Genomic DNA, 18,854 nt, shown 5'->3' with positions numbered 1-18,854 from the left:
GCCCAGGCTAGAGTGCTGTGGTGTCAGCCTAGCTCACAGCAACCTCAAACTCCTGGGCTCAAGCGATCCTTCTGCCTCAGCCTCCCAAGTAGCTGGGACTACAGGTATGCGCCACCATGCCCAGCTAATTTTTCTATGTATATTTTAGCTGTCCATATAATTTCTTTCTATTTTTAGTAGAGATGGGGTCTCACTCTTGCTCAGGCTGGTCTTGAACTCCTGAGCTCAAACAATCCGCCCGCCTCGGCCTCCCAGAGCGCTGGGATTACAGGCATGACCCACCACGCCCAACCCAGGGGTTTTCTAAATATAAGATCATATCATCCACAAAGAGTGATAGTTTGACCTCTTCTTTCCCCATTTGGATACTCTTGATTTCCATCTCTTGTCTGATTCCTTTGGCTAGGACTTCCAGCACTATGTTGAATAGAAGTTGTAATAGTGCAAAACCTTGTCTGATTCCAGTTCTAAGCGTAAATGCTGTCAATTTTTCCCTGTTCAGTATGATGGTGGCTGTGGGTTTGTCATGTATGGCTTTTATAATTTGAGATAAGTCCCATTTATGCCTATTTTGTTAAGTGTTATTATAAAATGGTGCTGGATATTGTCAAATGCTTTTTCTGTGACTATTGAGAGGATCATGTAGTCTTTGTTGTCGCTTCTATTTATGTGGTGAATTACACTTATAGATTTGCATATGTTGAACCATCCTTGCATGTCTGGTATGAAGCCCACTTAGGTCATGGTGGATTTTTTTTTTTTTTTATGTGCAACTGAATTTCGTTCACTAGGATTTTATTGAGAATTTTTACATCTATATTCGTAAGAGATATTGGTCTGTAATTTTCTTTTCTTGTTTGTCCTTTCCTGGTTTTAATATCAAGGGTGATGTTGGCTTTGTAAAATGAGTTGGGGAGGATTCCTTCCTTCTTGATGTTATGGAATAATTTCTACAGTATAGGTACAAGTTCTTCTTTGAAGGTCTGGTAAAGTTTGGTTGTGAAACCATCACCATCTGGTCTGGGACTTTTTTTGTTGGAAAATTTTTTATTGCTGCTTCAATTTCAATACTTGATATTGGTCTGTTCAGGAATTCTATTTCTTCCTGATTGAACTGAGGGAGTCTGGGTGCTTCCAAGAATTTGTCCATTTCCTTGATGTTTTCAAGTTTATGTGTACAGAGATTTTTATAGTATTCAGAGATGATATTTTCCTTTATTTCCATGGTATCAGTTGTGATTTATCCTTTTTCATTTCTGATTGAGCTTAGTAGAGTCCTTTCTTTTCTGCTTCTGGTTAATCTAGTGAGAGACCTCTCAATTTTGTTTATCTTTTCAAAGAATCAACTTTTTGTTTCATTAATCTTGTGTATAATTCTTTTGTTATCAATTTCATTTAGCTCTGCTCTGATATTGATTATTTCTTTTATTCTGCTGAGTTTGGGATTGGTTTGCTCTTCCTTTTCCACTTTCTTGAGATGATTCATTAAATTGTTCGTTTGTGATCTTTCTGTCTTTTAGATGTAGGTATTTAGGGCTATGAATTTTCCTCTCAGGACTGCTTTAGTTGTATCCCACAGATTTTGATAACTTGTGTCCCCTTTATCACTTAGTTTGAGGAATCTTTTGATTGTCTTCTTAATTTCCTCCTTGACACAACTATCAATCAGCAGTAGGTTGTTTAGTTTCCATGACGTGGTGTGTGGATGAGTGTTTCTGTTGGAGTTGATTTCTAATTTTATTCCACTGTGGTCTGAGAAGATGCATGGTATAATTTCTATTTTTTTTTTAAATTTTTTGAGACATGTTTTGTGGCCTAGGATGTGATCAGTCTTAGAGAATGTTCCACGAGCTGATGAAAAGAATGTATATTCAGTGTTTTGGGGGTAGAATGTTCTATAAATGTCTGTTACTCCCATTTGTTCTACAGTTCAGTTTAAGTCCATTCTTTCTTTGTTTATTTTCTCTTTGGAGGATCTGTCCTGTTCTGTCAGAGGGGTGTTGAAGTCCCCAGCTATTGTAGTGCTGCTGTTTATCATTTTGTTTAGATCAAGCAGGATGTGTTTTATGAATCTGGGTGCACCTGTGTTAGGTGTGTAAATATTTAGAATTGTTATGTCTTCTTGTTGAATGGTTCCCCTTACCATTATATAATGACCATCTTTGTCTTTCTTTACTTTGATTTGAAGTCTATGTTATCTGATATGAGAACGGCTTTACCAGCTTTCTTTTGATTTCCATTTGCATGGACTGTTGTTTTCCATCCTTTCTGTGCAGAGAGATGGGGACGTGCTGCCGCAGTTCAGCATGAGTGTGGTGGGATGGAAAGCCCTTGTCAAGCTTCACCCTGGGATAGATGAGACAAAAGCCCAGGAGTACCTAGTGCCCTGGGCAGGTCTCACTTGTGATCTGCCCAGGGCAGATCTACAGAAAGCGATTCAAGGCTCTTAAAGGAAACCTGGAGGGAATGATTTCTTCTTCCCAGAGCCAAATTCTGCCCCTTGAACTAAAAGCTCACGATGGTTGGTTGGGAGCAACAAGAAGCCTCATCATCTCCAGACAGGAACTGCAGACCTGAGCCAAGGAATATGGAAACAGAGATTAACCCTGAGCTTCTAAACGTGGGTCCTTACGCACCTAATGATCCACATGGAGCATTTGCCCTCTGACCCCTGGGCATGGGATGCAGCCTTCCCTGAAACCAAATGGCCTCACGCTTCCCTTCATACTCTATCCTAGGGGATGTTAGGCTTTCCTCTGCCCCTCTCCTCCGTTCTCAAAGCCCATGTTTCCAGTGACCCAAATTTGGAGTTCATGGCGAGGAACCACCCCGCCTCCCGCCCCCTTCTCCAGGAAGCCTGGGTGAACTATTCAGCTGGCTTCCGTGAAGGGGTCACTGTCTTCTGGTCCTTCCTCAAGGGCTAGACACCCCCACCCAGGAAATGGAAATGAGCTACCTCCTGGCTTCAGTGAGCCTCCACATGACCTGCTAGTCCAAATCCCTAATCACCATGAGGCCCTGTATAATTTATTGTCTATACTTGTTTTTAGTTAAAAAAAAAACAAAAAACTTTTTTAATATGTATTTTACTTTTACTCAAATTACACCTCAATATAATATAAACTTATGGATAAAATTTAGTAAATAGTGATAAAATTTAGTAAATAGTAAATATTTAAATTATTCTTATAATTTCTAGAAAACATAAGGAGTTAATTTTAATTTGATGACACAGTCCACTATTTCCTAAACTATGCTATTATCTGGGAGCAGCTCAGCCACCAGAGACATCTAGAATATCAGAACACTTCCTCTCTGCCAATGCATCTGTGTTGCTTGCTGGTAAGACAACAGTGAAGGTGATTTGTCAGGCTCCAGAAATGTAAAAATATGGCTTGGCCGTGGTGAGGTACCTCATGCAGAGGAGGTAGCTCCTGGTCTGGGCCCAGTAGGGCTGCTGCCCTCTGGCTGTCAGGGTCCTGGCCAGGGCTGGACTGAGCTCAGCTACTCAGGGTGGCAGAAGGTCTACAGAGGCTGGAATTCTTCAGTTCTGCTCCACCTTAGGAGATCTGTGCCACTGGGGCCCTCAGACTCTTCATCTGGGATGAAGAGCCTGCCCCAGTGTCACTACCATCCATAAAATTCATATTCTCAGGGCCTCAGGGCAGCCTGTGCCAAGCTCTGGGGTATCTGCAGCCTAGAGACTCTGGGTTGGGGTGTGGAAGGTGCTGTTCCCAGCAGCCTGGCTAAGCCAGGATCAAGCATGTCCAGGGCTGGGTGTGGGCACCTGTGGGCAGAGAGCAAGGCTGAGCCCCAAGGTGACCCAGTGAGCAGTCCTGGCACGAAGCCTGACTGGGTTCACCTTGCAGAGTGACAGGCCGGGCTGAGCCTGAGCACAGCCTGATCCACAGCTGTGGCCATTGTGGGCAGAGCATGCACTGGGGTCTTCAGGGACACCTGAACAGAGGAAGAGCGACCCTGCCTTGCAGGGAGCCTGGGAGGGATGCAGTAAACATACAGAGTACAGCTAGTGCCTAGCACCTAGCAGGCACTCGGGGATGCATAGTGGTTCACATCAGGCTTCTCCAGGACACAGCACTCAGCTGGCCTCTGTGGACAAACAGGGATGGGACACTTAGCCAGAAGAGCCCTGACAAAGGGAGTCACACAGAGGAAAGACTCTACTATCAGAATCAGGAGCAGTAGGAGAGAATTCACATGGCTGCAGCCTGGGAGACTCAGAGGATTAAAATCGTGCCTCCTGTCCTATCATGGCACGGGACACGAAGTAGCCTCCCGGATGTGGAATGCATGAGCATGTCTGCACAGCCCCTTGGCTGGCTGCAGTTTTTCTTGCAGCCAGCAGAGGGGAGAGCTGACCCACACATTGCCTGTGGACAGAGGCGGGGCTCCCTCTTGGGAGCTCTGTGTGTTCCCATGGGGAACAAGGGCTCAGTGGCCCCCATCCCCGGCCACGGGGAGGCCATTCAGAGCCCCCAAGAGATCAAAGCTCCTTCCCCAGCATCCCATCTCTCTGAAACAGGACAGTCCCATTGAGACAGATGTTCCTGTGCCAGTCTGACCAGGATTCCTGGGGCCTTGGTGTACCTGTGTTCCCTCGTGTCCCAGGGAGTGCTCCATTTATTTCCTTTATTAGGGGAGTACTTTTCTTAGGGGGAATGGATAATGCATACAAATGTTATTCCATGCAGTGTAGGCAGCCAACGTCAGTCAGCTAGGAGCTAGCTGTCTTTATGCCCATTATACAGGTGTAAGAACTGAGGCCTATTGCAAGGTCATCATTATTGATGAGGAGCAGAGCCCAGTTGTACATGGGCTGAAATTTGGGGGGTGTGTCTGTGTGTGCTTGCGCACATTCTCTGTCTTTCCGCTGTCCTGCCTTGGCGTGTCATGGCTGTTGTCTTTGCTGTTTGAGGGAAAAAGGTGGCTGGCCACCACTCTGGTGGTAGAGAGAAGGGGTGGATAGCATCAGGCTCTGCCATCCTGGGAACAGTTCTTTTTGGATCAGAAATACTTCTCATTTGGAGAAGGGTTACAGGCTTGGAAACCAACCCTTGCATGGGGCCATCAAGGCCCTTTTGCTCGAGGACACCAGCCTATGTCCCTGCCATGCATAGCCTCTCACCTCTCAGGGCTCTATAATTCCCTGTTCAGGACTGACCTGTCCACCTGGACCACAGTGGACATGTATCAGGGTGCGGACCCCATGACAGGTGCAGCAAGGCCACCAGTGCACTCTCCATTACTCCTGGGCAGGACATGGAAGGGTGTGGAACGGCTCTCTGCAGGACTCTTGCTTCCTCACATCAGTGCTCATGACCGGTGAGTCTCTGCGGGTTAGCCCGGTGCTCCCGTCCCTGGCTCATATGCACCTGGAACGAGTGTCTTCAGGTGGCCTGTGTGCTCCTAGAGGACCCTACAGGGAAGGGCCGCCTGGCCTTGTGCTCTGTGTTGTCCTGTCTTCCGCACCCCTGCTGCTCCTAGGACCAGGAATTTTGCCACATACCATTTCACGCAGATTCCTTTTTATCCTGTGGATGTCTGCAGGGCTCTGGGCAGATGGAGCCATGGCAGTGGGCACAGCCCTAAGGACAGTACTGTCGGGTTCCCTGGACAAGGCTTTGTGGTGGGAGCAGATGTGGCTAGTGGTAAGTGTCCCTGCAGTGCTCACTTGCCATAGTTGTTCTCTGGCAGGCCCCAAAGGTCCTCCCTAAAGGTCCCTCCAGGCCTGGCTCCTGGCTTGTGGCTTTGGGCAGTGTGAAGCCCATGTCCCATGTGTCCCTTCAGGTCTCAAGCAGGATTGCGTGGCCATGTGGCTTGGAGTTAGAGTCCCAGCTCAAGCAGAGGAGGAAACCTGAGCGAGGTTTGCAGGGAGCTGAGTTCCTTTAGTTCAGGCCATATGTGAGGTATCCAGTTTTGTATGTTTATATTCATATTTGCAATTTTTTATGTTAACACCACCCCTCAGATAACCATGATCATTTTGGTCAAAGTTGTTTTAGATTAGTTTTTATCGAAGCTGGAGTCTTTATTTGCTCAGAGTCAGTTCCTCCTAGGTCAGTGAATGATGACTCCAGCACCCACCCAACAGGTCCTCCGGATTCAGTCAACTCAAAAGCAACAGTAACACACCAGGGGGTGGTTTCAGAAGACTCTAGAGCTGGGAGTTTTGCAGGTGCACGGTGTGAACTCCCCCCAGGGCTCACAAGCCAGGGAACACTTGCTTCCTGTCATCAGAGGTTGGGTGCTGGACTGGCGTGCGGGGAGCCAGGGACTGTCACCCTGTAGGTGTGGACATTCTCAGCATGGACTGAGTTTTTACCCACACCGGTCACTCTGCCAGGAGCCCTGCCTGAGTTGCCGTAGTTATTGTCTCTTTACCCAGTGAGTTAGATACTCTTGACAGATGATTTCTTTTTGTTTTGTCTTGCCCTGGGAGCTCATGATCTTCCTGGGAGAAATAGTCTTGATGAAAGAGATGAGAGCAAAGGACGAGTCGGGGAGAGGGAGAGAAAGGAGCCTGCAGCAAGTGAGTGCTGTGAAGGCCCAGGGCTCACGTAGGTCCCAGATGTGCTGGGTGATGACTGAGTCAGCGTGGATTAGGGCATAACCCTTTTTCCACACAGGATCCTGATGTCTGGATCATTGCAGGGTTGGGATAGTTGGAGTTTAAGAGAAGGGAGATGGAGCCCCTGGAAGGGCCCTTGATGTCTTGGTCAGGAATTCCCATCGGGCATTTGAGGAACCCCTGGGACTCCTTCTGGTGACTACAAGAGCATATGCTGGATTGTCTCATGGCATTCACAGTGACATTATACATGCCAGGAAATAACAATTGTCTATCAGCACCATAGTGGATAACTAATTGATGGCAATAGAGTTCAGAATAATGGGTTCCTATGGGGAAGGAAGAGGGTGCAGAGACTGAGAGGATGCATACGAGAGTCTCTGAAGTGTTGGCAAAGTTTACTTCTTAACTGGTTGATGGTTTTATGGGTTTTTAATTTGTGATAACTTATGGAGACATAAACATATATTTTATTCTTTTTTGTGTTACAATGTGTTAAAGTGCAAAAATTTTTTTAAAAATTAAAAGAGAGCAAAGAATACATTACTCAAATTAAAAACAAACCCCAAGAAAAGACTACAGTACAATTAGATCCGTATGTGATCCATATGGGAAAAGATGTCTGAAGTTTGTAAGAGAAAATACTAATTGCAGAAGACTATGACCTTATTTGTGCAAAGTAAAAGAATGTGTGTGTGCCTGTGTATCTGTGTCTGTGTGTTTCTTTTTTTTTTTTTTTTTTGAGACAGAGTCTCACTCTGTTGCCCAGGCTAGAGTGAGTGCCATGGCGTCAGCCTAGCTCACAGCAACCTCAAACTCCTGGGCTCAAGCAATCCTCCTGCCTCAGCCTCCCGAGTAGCTGGGACTTCAGGCATGTGCCACCATTCCTGGCTAATTTTTTCTATATATATATTTAGCTGTCTATAATTTCTTTCTATTTTTAGTAGAGATGGGGTCTCGCTCTTGCTCAGGCTGGTCTCGAACTCCTGAGCTCAAACGATCCGCCCACCTCGGCCTCCCAGAGAGCTAGGATTACAGGCGTGAGCCACCGCGCCCGGCCAGTGTTTCTTAATGTATTTCTTTGGAGACAGTTGCTGCCACATGCCAGTTTCAATACTTCAAGGTAGCAGAATGAAGAAGCTGTCTCCCTCCCCTGAAAGCCTAAAGCATGGTGTGTTTCCCTGGAGTTTGGATAGATTCAACCCAGAAAGGTCCTCTCTGAGGCACTACAGTCAAACCATCAAAAGTAAAAGACAAAGAATTCTAAAAACAGCAAGATAAAACCATCATGTCACATATAAAGAAATTCCCATTAGACTAACAGTAGATTTCTTAACAGGAACTTTACAGGCCAGAAGAGAATGAGATATTTTCAAAGTGCTGAAAGAAAAAAAAAAATGTCAATCAAGAATACTATGTCCAGCAAAACTATCCTTCAGAAACGAAGGAGAAATAAAGTCTTTACCAGACAAGCAAAGACTGAGGCTGAGGGAATTCATCTCCACCTGACTGGTATTACAAGAAATGCTTAAGAGAGTCTAATATCTGGAAGTGAAAGGATGATACCTACTATCATAAAAATATGCAAAAGTATAAAACTCATTGGGACAGCAGAAACACAAATGAAAGAGAGATAGGATCTAAATCTTATTATTATAGAAAACCACCAAACCACAAAGATAAACAATAAGAGAGGGAGGAAAAAAACAAAGGATACACAAAATAGCCAGAAAACAATTTAACAGAATAACAGGAGTAATCCTCACTTACCAGTAATAATCTTGAATGTAAACAGATTAAATTTCCCAATTAAAAGATGTAGGCTAGATGGACGAATTAAAAAAAAAAAAAGATCCAACTATACGCTGCCTGAAAGAAATTTACTTAACCTTTAAAGACGCACATAGACTGAAAGTGAAGGAATAGAAAAAAATAATCCATGCAAACAGAAACCAAAAGTGAGCAGGCGTAGCTATACATAGATAAAATAGACTTTAAGTCAAGAGTTGTAAAAAGAGACAAAGAAGTTTATATATAATATTAAAGGGATCTAATTCAGCAAGTGGATATAACAATTGTAAATATGTATGCACCCAATACTGGAGTACCCAGATATATAATGCAAATATGATGTATAAAGATAGAGATAGACTCCAATACAGTATAGTTGGGGACTTCAACATTCCACTCTCAGCATTGGACAGATGATCTAGACAGAACACTAACAAAGAAAAATTAGATTTAAACTGTGCTATCAACCAAATGGACCTAACAGACATTTACAGAACATTTCAACCAATAGCTGAAGAATTTACATTCTTCTCAGCAGCATATGGAGTATTCTCTAGGATAGACCATATGTTAGGCCACAAAAAAAAGCTGCAACAAATGAAAATTAGAAATCAATAATGATAATTATTGATTGTACAAATGCATTGAAATTAAACAACATGCTTTAGAACAACCAATGATTCAATGAAGAAATTAAGATGGATATTTAAAAATGTCTTGAGACATTTGAAAATAGAAACACAATATACCAAAACCTATAGGATACAGAAAAAAGCAGTACTAAGAGGGAAATTTATAGCATTAAATACCTCCATTAAAAAAGTAGAAAGATTTCAAATAAACAACCTAATAATGCACCTCAAGAAACTAGAAAAGCAAGAAAAAAATCCAAAATTAGTATAAAGAAAGAGATAATAAAGATCAGAGCAGAAATAAACAAAATAGAGACTTAAACAAACAGTACAGCCAATGGAATGAACTCCAATCCAATCAACAGATCAATGGAATGAAAAGTTGTTTTTTTGAAAAAATAAACAAATCTACAAACCATCAGCTAGACTAAGAAAAAGAAAATAGATCCAAGTAAATAAAATCAGAAATGAAAAGGAGACTTTACAACTGACATCACAGAAATACAAAGGATTGTTAGACACTATTATGAATAGCTATATGCCAACAAATTGAAAAACCTGGAGATAATGGATAAATTCCTAGACACACACAACTTACTAAGATTGAACTAGGAAGATATAGAAAAACTGAATAGACCAATAAGGACCAAGATTGACCCTGCAACAAAAAGTCTCCCAGCAAAGAAAAGTCCAGGACCAGATGGCTTCACTGCTGAATTCTACCAAACTTTTCAAGAAGACATAACACCAATTATTCTCAAACTATTCCAAAAAGTTAAGGGGAAGGAGTTCTTTCAAACTCATTCCATAAGGCCAGCATTACCCTGACCAAAACCAGACAAGGACAGAACAAAAACAGAAAACTACAAGCCAATATCCCTAATGAACATAGGTACAAAAATTCTCAACAAAATACTAGCTAACCAAATCCAACAGCACATCAAAAACATGATGCACCATGATTAAGTACTATTTTTCCCAGGGATACAAGGATGGTTCAATGAATGCAAATCAATAAATGTGAGGCATTACATGAATAGAATGAAGGATAAAACCCATGTGATTAGCTCAATAGATGCAGAAAAAGTATTCAACAAAATTCAACATCCCTTCCTGATGAAAACTCTCAACAAATTAGGTGCAGAAGGAACATAATTCAACACAATAAAGGCCATATATGGCAAACCCACAGCTAACATTATACTGAATGGGGGAAAAGTTGAAAGCTTTTCCTCTAAGAACTGGAACAAGACAAGGATGCCAATTTTCATCATTCTTATTCAAGATGGTACTGGAAGTCCAAGCCAGAGCAATTAGTCAAGAGAAAAAAATAAAAGGCGTCTTTTATTTCCACATTGGAAAGGAGGAAGTCAAATTGTCCCAGCTTGCAGACAACAGGATCTTACAAATAGAAAATCCTAAAACCTCCACCAAAAACTCTTAGAACTAATAAACAAATTCAGTAAAGTTGCAGGATACAAAATCAATACACAAAAATCAGTAGCATTTCTATATACCAATAAAAAAATAGCTGAAAAAAAATTGAGAAAGCAATATCATTTACAATAGCTACCAAAAAATTAGATCCCTAGGAATAAATTTAACCAAGGAGGTGAAAGATCTCTATGATGAAAACTATAAAACACTAATAAAAGAAATTGAAGAGGTTACAAAAAATTGGAAAGACTTCTTATGTTTATGGATTGGAAGAATTAATATTGTTAAAATGACCATACTTCCCAAATGATCTACAGATTTGATGCAATCCTTATTAAAATGCCAATGACATTTCCACAGGACTAGAAAAAAAACAATCCCAATATTTGTATTAATCACAAAAGACACCAAATAGCCAAAGCAGTTCTATGCAAAAAGAACCAGAGGCATCATAGTACATGACTTCAAACTACACTACAAAGCTATAATAAGCAAAACAGCATGGTATTGGCATAAAAACAGACAGATAGAACAAGGAAATAGAATAGAAAATCTAGAAATAAATCCACATATTTACAGCCAACTGATTTTTACAGAGGTGCCAATAGTGCACATTTGGGGGAAAGGATGTGTATTCAATAAATGGTGATGGGAAAACTGGATATCCTTACACAGATGAATGAGACAATACCCCCACCTCTCAGCATATACAAAAATAAACTCAAAATGGAGTAAAGACTTAAACATAAGACCCATGATTATAAAACTACTAGAAGAAAATGTAGGGGAAATGCTTCAGGACATTGGTCTAGGAAAAGATTTTATGAAGAAGACCTCAAGAGCACAGGCAACCAAAGCAAGAATAGACAAATGGAATTATATCAAACTAAAAATCTTCTGCACAGCAAAGGAAACAATAGAGTGAAGACACAACCTGCAGAATGGGAGAAAACATTTGCAAACTACTCATCTGACAAGGGATTAATATCCTGAATATACAAGGAACTCAAATATCTTGACAGCAAAAAATAAACAATCCAGTTTAAAAATGGGCAAATGATCTGAACAGACATTTCTCAAAAGAAGACATACAAATGGCTGACAAATATATGAAAAAGTGCTCAACATCACTAATCACCAGAGAAATGAAAATCAAAACCACAATGAGATGCCATCTGACTCCAGTTAGGATGATCATTATTAAAAAGATAAAAAATAACAAGTGCTGGTGAGGATATGGAAAACAGGGAACTCTTCTACACCACTGGGAGGAACATGAACTAGTTCAGCCACCCGGGAGAATAGTATGGAGGTCCCTCAAAAAACCAAAACTAGAACTACCATATTACCCAGTAATTCCACCACTGGGCATTTATCCAAAGGAAATAAAATCAGTATATCAAAGAAACATCTGCACGCTCGTGTTTATTGCAGCACTATTCACAATAGCCAAGATATGGACTCAACCTAGGTGTCCAATAACAGATGAATGAATGAAGAAGATGTGGTATATATGCACCACGGAATACTATTCAGCCATAAAAGAGAATAAAATTCTGTCATCTGAGACAACATGGATGAGTCATTATGTTAAGTGAAATAAGCCAGGCACAGAAAGATAAATACTATGTGCTCTCATTCATATATGTGAAAGCTAACAAAGTTGATCTCATAGAAGTAGCAATTAGAACAGTGGTTACTAGAGGCTGGGGAGGAGGAATGGGAAGAGTTTAGTAAAAAAATTTAAAAAATTACAGCTGGCCAGCCTGAGCAAGAGCAAGACCCTGTCTCTACTAAAAATAGAAAGAAATTATCTGGCCAATCAAAAATATATATAGAAAAAATTAGCCAGGCATGGTGGCGCATGCCTGTAGTCCCAGCTACTCGGGAGGCTGAGGCAGGAGGATTGCTTAAGCCCAGGAGTTTGAGGTTGCTGTGAACTAGGCTGACGCCACGGCACTCACTCTACCCCAGGCAACAGAGTGAGACTCTGTCTCAAAAAAAAAAAAAAAAAAAAATTACAGCTGGATAGGAGAAATAAGTTCTATTTTTCTCTAACACTGTAGGGTGACTACAGTCAACAATAATTTATTGTATATTTTCAAATAGCTAGAAGAGAGGATTTTGGATGTTCCCAACACAAAGAAATGATAAATGTTTGAGTAGATGATATGCTAATTGTTAATGATCCTGATTTGATCAATGCATATTGTACACATGTATCAAAATATTGTTTATACTCCATAAATATATATGATTTTTATGTGTCAATTAAAAATTTTTTTAATTTTTAAATTAAAGAAAGAGTAGGCTGGGCACGGTGACTCACACCTGTAATCCTAGCACTCTGGGAGGCTGAGGCGGGAGGATCACTTGAGGTCAGGGGTTTGAGACCAGCCTGAGCAAGAGCAAGATCCTGTTTCTACTAAAAATAGAAAGAAATTAGCTGGACAACTAAAAATATATATAGAAAAAATTAGCCAGGCATGGTGGCACATGTCTGTAGTCCCAGCTACTCGAGAGGCTGAGGCAGAGGGATTGCTTTAGCCCAGGAATTTGAGGTTGCTGTGAGCTAGGCTGACACCACGGCACTCTAGCCTGGGCAACAGAGCAAGACTCTGTCTCAAAAAAGAAAAAAAATTAAAGAAAGAGTAAAGAGTACATTACCAAAGTTAAAAATAAGAAAACCCCAAGGAAATGCTACAGTTACAATTATATCCTTATGTGTTAATTTGAAAAAAATATCTGAGATATATGTGCGAAAACACTAATTGCAGAAGAGTATCTACAGTGTGATCTTATTTGTGCAAAGTGAGAGAATGTGTGTGCGTTTGTGTGTGTGTGTTTCTGAGCATGTTTCTTTAGAGACAGTTGCTGCCACCTGCCAGTTTCAATCCTTTGAGGTGGCCGAATAGGGAAAGCTGATCTCCCTCTCCCCAAAGCCTCAAGCATGATACGTTTCTCTGGAGTTTGGAAGTCACACAAGATAGTGTTCAAAGTGTTCAGGGCAAAGAGAGCTGTGTTGGTGAAAATTAAAATAAAAATGAGTGGTGAATTTTAAGACAAATTGGATGTCATTTCTAGGTAATAGAAATAGATTTATTGTGTTATTTTTTTTTTAAAAATGAAATGACATTTATTGGCAAGGTACTAATGTAATATATATGCCTGTGTGTAAATACATAATACATATGTGTGTATGTATATGTATATACTGCAAACACATATTTATTTAGTGTGCTCACTGCATTAGAGAAGAAAAGCCTCAGTTCCCACTCCCTTCATGTTGCTGAGCTGACCCCTAGATTTCTGTAATTAGAAGTGACCTTGAAATATATATAAATTCATAAACTAATTTGGGCATGCCTTTGTCTCTGGGTACAAATGGAATACCCACATCCCTCTAACCTTGGGAAGATTATGGCAGAGGATTTAAGCTGGAATAGAGGAAATCTGGGCGATTTTGACAATCCATGCAACCCTCTCAACCTCAGTTGATTGAAATACCAAATGAGGATTTATTTACTTTCTGTACATCTCATAGAGGTTGTTGTGACAATCTAAAAAGACAGAAAAGCTCCAGGCATCCACATACAGACTCCTTATCCAGCCAGATCCCAGAGCAGCTGGACAAGGAGGAAGGGGAAGAGCCCCTGGGAGCTAAGACAGAGGTCTCAAATCTGCAGAAGTCCACGACTGTCCTCGGAGTGCACGTGACCTCCACTCGCCACCCCCTCCATCCAACTCCACCCACACGGGAGAAAGTGTCTTCCTTCTGGTTCCCATCACACTGAGTGAGGAGAGCGTCCTGTCACAGCGGGCAGGACTCCAGGTGGAGTGAAGCTGCGTCCTCGGAGGTGGCTTGGTGTGGGCTGCCAGAGCCCAGAGGATGTCCCCACGGAGGAGCCATCCACATAGAGAGACGGCCCAGCACCGGGCATAAGAGCCTGAGCAGGGTGAGGAGGATGTGGAACTAACTACTTGACCTGTTTGAGTTGTTTCCAGAGATGGCGGGATTTCTGCAAGACAAAGGAGCTGAGATTCCGAAGGCCCCTATACAGACTTCCTGACACGGAGACTCACCATTCCTCACTAACGTGTCCCAATGCACAGAGCCCCTCGTTAATATCAGCACGACCTGCCCCAGTGCACACAGCCCCAGGCTAAAAGCCCCTACTCTCCCTTAGTTGGGGGGATGGACTTGAGGCTGCCTACCCTGTTCTCCCAGCTGATACCATTAGCATTAAAAATTCCTTTCTTCCTTGGCAATCCTTGTTGTCTCAGTAATTGGCGTATGTGTGGTGAGCAACCGTACCCAGGCTGGAACTCCCACTGCCTGGCTTCCTGCCCCGAGGATCAGGGAGTCGGTTAGCTGAGCTCCCACTCCCCGGAAGACCTCCACCCTCCCCGAGGACCTCACGATTTTTCAGATCACTTCCAAGTAAGCATGGGGATGTCCCCTTGTCTTGGTTCCCCAGTGTTACCACCCCCACAGTTAGAGAGTCCCCCCTAACCTAGTGGCTTAAGTAGGGGGTCTCATCAATTAGAGCTTCATGTATCATTCGACCACTTAAAATAATCACCATTGCAGGTGCCAGACATCACCCACGGCCAGTGACAGAAACTGCTGCTCTCCTCTGACCTTCCGGGTGCTGCCCGGCCTCCCCGCAGCTGAGCCTCCAGGGCAGAGTGGACCTGCAGTGTTTACCTGGCCCTCCGCCCAGGAGCCCACTGGCTCCGGTGCAGGCTTCGGAGGCGGGGGCCAGGAGGTCTAGGGGCTCGGTGGCAAGCCGGGGCCCAGGGCACACAGTTTGCTCTTGCTCATCCTGACCACACTCAGCTCGAGCCGCAGCCTCTACCCTACCCCGTCTGGAAACAAACCAGGAAGCAAAGGGACCTCCATGAGTGCCTGGGTGAGGGCTCTCGTCTTTCACTGCTAAGGACGCAAGTTACGGGCAGGGTGGTGCCCTCAGCCAGTGGGAGATTTCCCTTCTTACAGACCTCGAGTTTCTCGTTAGCAGGCTCTGTGCTCCCCTCAAGGGTCCTAAGTGTTCCTCCAGCCTGAGTGCTCTGCGGGGAAATGAGCTGTGTACACGAGATGGCTGCTTCCGGCCTTCCCTCCCTGGAGTAGAGGCCCTTGTGACAGGGGCCTCTCCGGGGTGGCAGGAAGCCTGGCAGTCCACATCCCTATAAATGGCGCTGTGCACTCACTGCTCTGACGTGGAGGCAGAGACCCACGCAGCCTGGGGGCTCTGTGCGAGGGTGAGTTGGCCCCATCCCCCGGGTCTTCTCCAGCGCTGGGGTCTCAGGCTCTGAGAACCAGCCCAGCAGCCACGGCCCTAACTGCAGCCTGGGCTAGGAGGAGGGGGCCTCCCCCTGTCCCCTGGGAGGGGTTCCATAGCATCGTAAATGTGGGTGCAGAGAGACGGACTTGCAAATATCCTTATACTGTGTCCCTGGCCAGGTCCATTCCCATGGGGGCTCAGCAGGGCCTGCATGGGGAGTGAGTGCATAGCCCCCCAAGGAGAAGGGGGAGGGGGCTCCCCATTACTGACCACCTTGAGGCTGTGGGTCCTGTCCACACCTTTTTATTCTCAGGTCCACGATCCCTTAGAACCTGAAAAGAGGGTCACTGAGAGTAGGAGGGACAGTGAATGAGTGACCACATCCCTTCTTCTAACAGGCTGGGAGGGACAGCTCGGGGCTGTCTCCAGAGCACAGAAGACCCAGCTGAGGTTAGAGAGGTGGAGCGAGTTTCCCGGGGGCTCACAGTGAGGCCCTAACAGAGAAGAGGCTCCCTTAGAACCCAGGCCCTCTGACCCCCGGAGCGCCTCACTCTGCCCCTCCTCGCCTGCGGGGGACCACACCACCTCAAGCCAGAGGGAGAGGGCACGAGACCTGTTGGATAGCAGATGACGCTGGGAATTTCCGTGGGGAGTCTGGGTCTTCCCAGCGCTCTTGTCTAGACCTGCCCTGGCTCTCTGCCCCGCTCCTGAGTCCCAACAAAGCACAGTGGGACGGACATTGCAGGTGCTGCAGGTGGGCGGACGGCCCCTCCCTTCTGCAGGAGAAGCAGCAGGAGCCGCCATGCTGCTGCACCCGCTGGCCCTTGCCCTCGCCTTGGTGGCAGTTTCCAGCACTGTGTGTGACATGCAGGATGTGTGTGTCGGAAGCCCCGGTGTCCCTGGCATTCCTGGATCCCACGGCCTGCCGGGCAGAGATGGGAGAGACGGTATCAAAGGAGACCCTGGACCTCCAGGTACTGTGTTGGAGACCCCACCCTCAGCCAAGGGACAGAGACCTATTTTCAGGAGGCCCATCTGTCCAGGACTCTAGGCTGGGTCCAAGAGTCGGCTGGGCAGGACAGGGTGGGAGTTTCCTGGGGCCCTTAGGTTGGAGCATCCTGAGTCCATCCTCAAAGTGCCCACAGAGTGACAGGTGAGTCAGCCCAGGTGACAATGGAGACCCAGTCTCATTAGCCCCAACCCAGTTGTGGGTGACAGATCCCACACATCCCTGTCCCCTCTCTCTGTAGGTCCCATGGGCCCACCTGGAGGAATGCCAGGTCTCCCTGGGCGAGATGGCCTGACTGGAGCCCCTGGTGTCACTGGGGAGCGTGGAGAAAAGGGGGAACCTGGAGCGAGGGGCCCTCCAGGTGAGCAGAGCGGGACAGTGGGCAGTGGCAACATGGGCATGGCCCCCGTGCAGTCACACAGGGACAATGGGGATCAGACAAACCCTGCAGGTCCCCAGGGACGTCTGGCTCAACCCAAGTCAGAGAATATGAGGTTGAGGAGAGAAATCAGAGGTGTCTGAGTGGTGTGGTCACAATTCACAGATGGACAGGTATACAAAGTGCTCGGTGCGCCATGACTGCGGCCGGGGAGACACCGCGCCAGGTGTGGGAAGAGAGCAGCACTGGGGCAGGGGCACTTCCTGGGGCTGAGGCACCGGGGCCATTCTGAAAGGTGCACAGGGTTTGGTGGGTCAGGGATCCGGGCAGAAGGGCGATCGGGAGCCCCACACGCAGAGGGGAGCTGCCCGGCAGGTCCATCAGGAGGGCGCAGAGACAACCATATTTACCCTTGGTGGAGGGTGGGGAGGGGCCTGCCCACAAGCCAGGAATCCCCACAGAGGTGGGCAGACAGCCATGCAGGGGACATAGCCAGAAAGAGGAGCCAGGAGGGACTGAGCAGCTGCAAAGCTGCCTTAAAGGATGGGGGTGTAGGGAGTGTGGAAACACACTCCAGCCTCGAGGGCCCTTTTACCCTGGGGCCTAGGCAGTGGGCATGGACAAGTAAAAGGCAGAGTTCCAGCTTTCAGCTGGCAAAACACCTGCTTGACAGCAAGTGGGATCTGTGATGGCTTGGCCCTAATCCGGGGTGGGGTCTCTCCACAGGGCTTCCAGCTTATCTGGATGAGGAGCTCCAAACCACACTCCAGGACCTGAGACATCAAATCCTGCAGTCAGTGGGAGGTAAGGGGACCCCTTGGGGCCTCATGGGGTAGGGGTCTCCCACAAGTACCCCTCATCCTCAGCACCAGCCTCTGGATTAGAGACCTGACCAACTAGTGTGGGCATGCAGGAGGCGGGTAAAGAAGTGACGCTTTCCTTTCCTTATGTCTTTGAATGGCCCAGAGGAGACAAGCAGACACGATGTGCTCCTGACACCCTAGGAAAGCAAGTTCTCTGCCCATCTTGCTTTCTATTGAATTCCAGGCCATTGCACCGTTTCTGGCAATAAGTAACTGTTAAATGGGTGAATGAATGGATGAGAGCACAGAGGGGAAATTAGAAGCTAGGATTGGAAGAGGCAAGACAGAGAGAGGCAGAGATGGAGAGAAGGAGCGAGCCTGATGGCAGAGAGCCCAAATAAGGGAGATGGGCGCAGGGACAGAGGTCAGTGGGCTGAGCCAGACCCTCTGCTCTTAGTCCTCACTTTGCAGGGGTCCGTGCTGGCAGTGGGAGAGAAGATCTTCTCCACCAACGGGCAGTCAGTCAATTTTGATGCCATTAGAGAGTCATGTGCCAGAGCAGGCGGCCACATTGCTGTCCCAAGGAGTCCGGAGGAAAACGAGGCCATTGCAAGCATCGTGAAGAAGCATAACACATATGCTTACCTGGGCCTGGCCGAGGGCCCCACCCCCGGAGACTTCCGCTACCTGGATGGAGCCCCCGTCAACTACTCCAACTGGTACCCGGGGGAGCCCAGGGGTCGGGGCAAAGAGAAGTGCGTGGAGATGTATGCAGACGGGCAGTGGAATGACAAGAACTGCCTGCAGTACCGACTGGCCATCTGTGAGTTCTGAGAGGCAATTAGGTCCCAGGACAGGGGATCCTGTCTTGCTTCAGCCTCCGTCCTGAGGGTCTGCACGGTCTCTGAGATGCTATAACTCCTTTCCAA

At 45.7% G+C, this 18,854-nt stretch overlaps 1 protein-coding gene across 2 annotated transcripts; it reads left to right on the top strand.

The window, feature by feature from the left end:
- Positions 1-16,536: 16,536 nt before the first annotated feature.
- Positions 16,537-18,759, top strand: LOC138376353 (pulmonary surfactant-associated protein A-like). Of its 2 annotated transcripts, none has more exons than XM_069460625.1 (4): positions 16,537-16,621; positions 17,045-17,104; positions 17,849-17,926; positions 18,383-18,759. In XM_069460625.1, the coding sequence occupies exons 1-4, from the start codon at positions 16,537-16,539 to the stop codon at positions 18,757-18,759; spliced, it is 600 nt and encodes a 199-aa protein (XP_069316726.1). The 2 variants fall into 2 exon arrangements, with proteins under 2 accessions (XP_069316726.1, XP_069316725.1); XM_069460624.1 differs by having other exon boundaries at positions 16,537-16,708; positions 16,985-17,104.
- Positions 18,760-18,854: the final 95 nt, after the last annotated feature.

This window comes from Eulemur rufifrons, chromosome 28, assembly GCF_041146395.1.
Source record: "Eulemur rufifrons isolate Redbay chromosome 28, OSU_ERuf_1, whole genome shotgun sequence".
NCBI classification, from domain to species: domain Eukaryota; kingdom Metazoa; phylum Chordata; class Mammalia; order Primates; family Lemuridae; genus Eulemur; species Eulemur rufifrons.
Note: the sequence above shows the minus strand (reverse complement) of the source record. Positions and strands in the feature narration are given on the sequence as shown.